This window comes from Palaemon carinicauda, chromosome 39, assembly GCF_036898095.1.
Source record: "Palaemon carinicauda isolate YSFRI2023 chromosome 39, ASM3689809v2, whole genome shotgun sequence".
NCBI classification, from domain to species: Eukaryota; Metazoa; Arthropoda; class Malacostraca; order Decapoda; family Palaemonidae; genus Palaemon; species Palaemon carinicauda.
This window is the reverse complement of record NC_090763.1, coordinates 15,201,006-15,206,005: the sequence shown is the minus strand read 5'-3', so window position 1 is coordinate 15,206,005 and position 5,000 is coordinate 15,201,006. Positions and strand designations below refer to the sequence as shown.

General features: G+C 32.8%; 1 protein-coding gene across 4 annotated transcripts in view; it reads left to right on the top strand.

Annotated features, from left to right (window-relative positions):
• kcc (solute carrier family 12 member kcc) overlaps window positions 1-5,000 on the top strand; it is a 947,417-nt gene that overhangs the window by 657,965 nt on the left and 284,452 nt on the right. For 3 of the 4 annotated variants that reach the window (XM_068362573.1, XM_068362572.1, XM_068362574.1), the window contains exon 2: window positions 1-299. This exon is cut by the window's left edge and continues 90 nt beyond it. The exons of the other annotated variant lie outside the window; for it this stretch is intronic. In XM_068362573.1, the coding sequence (XP_068218674.1) occupies window positions 65-299 (235 nt within the window). In that variant the 5' untranslated portion in view covers window positions 1-64. The remainder of the gene's footprint in view (window positions 300-5,000) is intronic. 4 annotated transcript variants of the gene reach the window in all.

Below are 5,000 nucleotides of genomic sequence, written 5' to 3'. Positions count from 1 at the left end.
ATAAAAATTGAAAAAAAAAAACTGAAAAAATAAAAAAAAAACCGAAACACATCTGCCTGTCACAATGAACCACGTCCTAGATGACAAGGTGGTTGGGGAGTCTGCCCCTCTCACCTCATCGCCTTCCCCGGCGGCCACGCCCATGACAGCCACCACCACGGCCACCTCCCCGCCCTCGCCCAACGAGAGCCAGCGGTATGTCTTTGGGGCGCTTGGAGGGGCGTCCAGCATGGACGGCGTGGTCAACTTCACCGACTGGTCTTCGCCAATTTCCCCTACGATGAATGGACAGCCTCCAGGTAAGATGATTGACCAGCTTCCTGGTAAGATGATTGACTAGCATCCAGGTAAGATGATTTACCAGCTTCCTGGTAAGTTGATTTACCAGCTTCCTGGTAAGTTGAATGACCTATGTACAGTTAAGATGATTGACCAGACTCCTGGTAAGATGATTGACCAGCTTCCTGGTAAGATGATTGACTAGAATCCAGGTAAGATGATTTACCCGCTTCCTGGTAAGATGATTGACCAGCTTCCTGGTAAGATGATTGACCGGCCTCAAGGTATGTGATTAACGAGCTTCCTGGTAAGATGATTGACCAGCTTCTTGGTAAGGCGATTGACCAGTCTCCAGGTAAGGTGATTGACCAACCTCTTCATGAGATGATTGGCCAGCATCCAGGTATGATGTTTGGTAATCCAGGATAATGGTTACTGGAAAGGTATAACTATTAGCATGTATGGACGGTGCCTAGATGAGATAATTGTTCAGCTTCCAATTAAAACGGATTTGGAAACGTGTAATCCTTGTTAAGAATAGATTTATGCCAATTAAGATGATAACAGACTGTAATCGTTACCGAGATAAGCAGCTCTTCTAGGAGAAGGACAATCCAAAATAAAACCATTGTTCTCTAGTCTTAGGTAGTGCCATAGCTGCTGTACCATGGTCTTCCACTGTCTTGAGGTAGAGTTCTCTTGCTTGAGGGTACACTCGGGCACACTATTCTATCTTATTTCTCTTCTTCGTGTTTTGTTAAGTTTTATAGTTTTTATAGAAAATATATTAATGTTGTTACTGTTCTAAAAATATTTTATTTTTCCTTGTTTCCTTTCCTCACTGGGCTATTTTTCCTGTTAGGGCCCCTGAGATTATAGCATTCTGCTTTTCCATTTCGGGTTATACCTTAGCAAGTAATAATAATAATAATAATAATAATAATAATAATAACAACAACAAGAGTAAGGGTACCAGACCGATTTGAATGGCACTAAAATATGTCAATAACAATTCCTACCCTTCTTCTTGTGCTATCGATGGGGCCAGGGGAACCAATCCGTTTGAGTTTGTAATTTATATATATATATATATATATATATATATATATATATATATATTTACCCAGCCAAAATTCATTAAATAAAATGAGTTTATGGAATCTGGAATAACGTAATTAGTATAGTAATTACATTACAATTTGTGTTACCTTCGCGTTTTAATATTCTGTATTTTATGACCCCCCCCCCCCCTCCCCCCGCGCCACCGTATTAATTGAGCTTTCGTTCAGTTCAATTCAGGGATGCCTCATTATGCTTCACAAACACTCAATGTGGGTGAACATCGCCTTTATTAATTTATAATTACTAAGGGAGGAATTTTAGAGAGAGAGAGAGAGAGAGAGAGAGAGAGAGAGAGAGAGAGAGAGAGAGGTATTTAGAATAGCATCTATTAATATATACGTACATGTGGGATTATTTAGAGACTGACATAGGTAGAACTTGTCTCTTATCCATTTTTACCCTCGCCAATGAAGTTGGAAGGTTATATTTTCATCCCTGTTTGTGTGTTTGTCCAATTGTCTTTTTTTTTTTTTTTTTGTAAAGAGCTCCCTGACCACAATTATACTCATGGGGTAGTGAAACTTTTGAAAGTCATAGGTCAAAGGTAAAGGTCAAGGTCGATCAAATGGTAAATTGAATTAACCCTAACCTTAACCCCAAGTTTGCACATGGTTGGTTATCACATTATATACATATATATATATATATATATATATATATATATATATATATAATATATATATATATAATATATATAAATATATATATACATATATGTATGTATATATTTCAAATAAGCCATATATAATAACACATTAAAGTCTGGATTATCTTAACAACCTTGGGATCAGAGACCCAGGCGAAATCACTCAAAGACTATAGTATCGGTCTGGCCGGGCTTAGAACCCTAGTCCAGGAATCTTGGCCGGGCTTCGAACCCTGGTCCAGGATACTTGTGTGACATTGACCATACCACTCAGTAGCTGAGTGGTATGGTCAATGTCACACAAGTATCCTGGACCAGGGTTCGAAGCCCGCCGGACAGATACTATAGTCTTTGAGTGATTTCGCCTTGGGCTCTGATCCCAAGGTAGATAAGAGAATCCTGACTTTAATGTGTTGATATACATGGCTTATTTGAAATATGAAAAACACGATTAAATGTGCAAAATTTATCATGTATATATATATATATATATATGTGTGTGTGTGTGTGTGTGTGTCAGTTAATGGTAGAGAACATTTTTTTTTCTGCTCAGCCAGAACTCTATAATCCACATTTTGAACGTATATATTTTAATATTTATTTCGAGGCGCTCTTACGAATAGTATTTTTTCATGATATATTTTCAAATGGTTTTTTTTTTTTCAATTTCCTTTTTTTTGGAGGTAAAATTTAAAAAGACCTTAACCTAATTAAGGTCCATAAAAAAGTTTTACGGGTAAGGTTTATAGCCTCCTCCTCTTAAGATTTGGCTGAAGTGCCTCTCTCTCTCTCTCTCTATCTCTCTCTCTCTCTCTCTCTCTCTCTCTCTCTCTCTCTCTATATATATATATATATATATATTATTATTATTATTATTATTATTATTATTACTAGCTAAGCTACAACCCTAGTTGGAAAAGCAAGATGCTATAAGCCCAAAGGCTCCAACAGGGAAAAATAGCCCAGTGAGAAAAGGAAATAAGGAAATAAATAAATGATGAGAATAAATTAACAGTATATCATTCTAAAAACAGTAACAGCGTCAAAAGAGATATGTCCTATATAAACTATTAACGACGTCATATATATATATATATATATATATATATATGTGTGTATATATATATATATATACATATATATATATATATATATATATATATATATATAAATATATATATATATATATATATATATATATATATATATATATATCTATATATTGATAGATATAGATATAGATATAGATATATAGATTTATATATACATGTATATGTATGTATAATATTATTATCCTTTTATACACACATGTATATACAATGTGCATGAATAAGTAGTTATTTGCAAACACCCGAAAAATGGAGTTTGTTTCCTTGAGAAATATAACAATTTTCATTATGGCTATGCATGTTTACCATATATTTAACCATCTCAAAAGGTAAGTGGAAATGCTTTTTATTCCTGTTCACAAGGTTTTCGAACTTTCTCCTTTCTTCCGTATTCCCAATTTACTATTCCGTTGGATTTGACTTTAAAACGAAACTGTGGATAGATACGCATTGTGAGTGGCTATTATTTCAAAACAAGTTATGTAGTTTTACTTGAACAAAAAGTGTCTTAGTGACGACATTCTTTTTTATTTTATTTTAAAGAGTATTGTGTCGTGTTATTATTATTATTATTACTATTATTATTATTATTATTATTATTATCATTATTATTATTATTGGTGTTATTTAGAATTTGCAAATAAAATGCGTGAAACTTTTTAGTAAAGAATTATTGGTTTATATATAATATATATATACTGTACATTTCTATATATATATATATATATATATATATATATATATACATATATATATAATATGTGTATATGTTATTCAACTAAAGATACCTATTGTATATATATACATATATATATATATATATATATATATATATATATTTTATATATATATGTATATCTATATATATATATATATATATATATATTTATATACTGTATATATACCTTTGTTACGCATTATTAAGAGTGCATGTAACATACTCACCACGACATATCGATAGTCAATATGCCTTATCGATGGAATAGTTATCAGTAAATCAATGTAACGATTTACTTTGCATGCGTTAACATTCCATGTTTACTTTGGCCAAGGCTTTTAATCTACTTTACATTTTATATCGTATTTTACAAGATATACTCTGTGTACTATATATCTCTATTTTAATGATATACGAAGGAACTAGGTCATAGGCAATTAATTTGTTTTTGTTGAGAATGCAGATATTTAGTTTGTGTCTGATTATGTATTATTGGTTGTTGATTTTATTGTATTATTGCTTATTATTTATCTTGTATTTTTTGTTATTATTGATGTTTATATTTCCCTTGATTCGAACTCGATCTCATGCGACAGAATAGAGCCCAGTGATATGACTTGAATGAGAGGAAATATTGTTGAAATGAGAAATTATTTGTGCCCGATAAAAAAGGTAATCATAATTATTACTATTGCTATGTACCCTCATTATTTATATTTATAATTATCCTCCAATTTAATCAATTTAGATATTGTAGACCAAAGACGAGTTTTATAAGCGATAGGCGAGAAGATCAAGAGGGAGGCAGAGAATTAGATGGATAGATAAGGTGAAGGATGATATGGAGAAAAGAGGTTTGGTGGAAGAAGATTCATTTGATAGAAGGCATTGGACAGGATGCATCAGGCAACCGTCCATATAATGTAGGGATAAGGGTGAAAAAGAAGAAGTAGAAGAAGATGAAGGAGATAAGGTGAAGGATGATATGGAGAGAAGAGGTTTGGTGGAAGAGGATCCATTTGAAAGAAGGCATTGGAGAGGGTGCATCAGACAACCGACCCTTTAATGTATGAATAATAGTGAAAAAAAAAGAAGGAAATAAGTTGAAGGATGATATGGAGAGAAG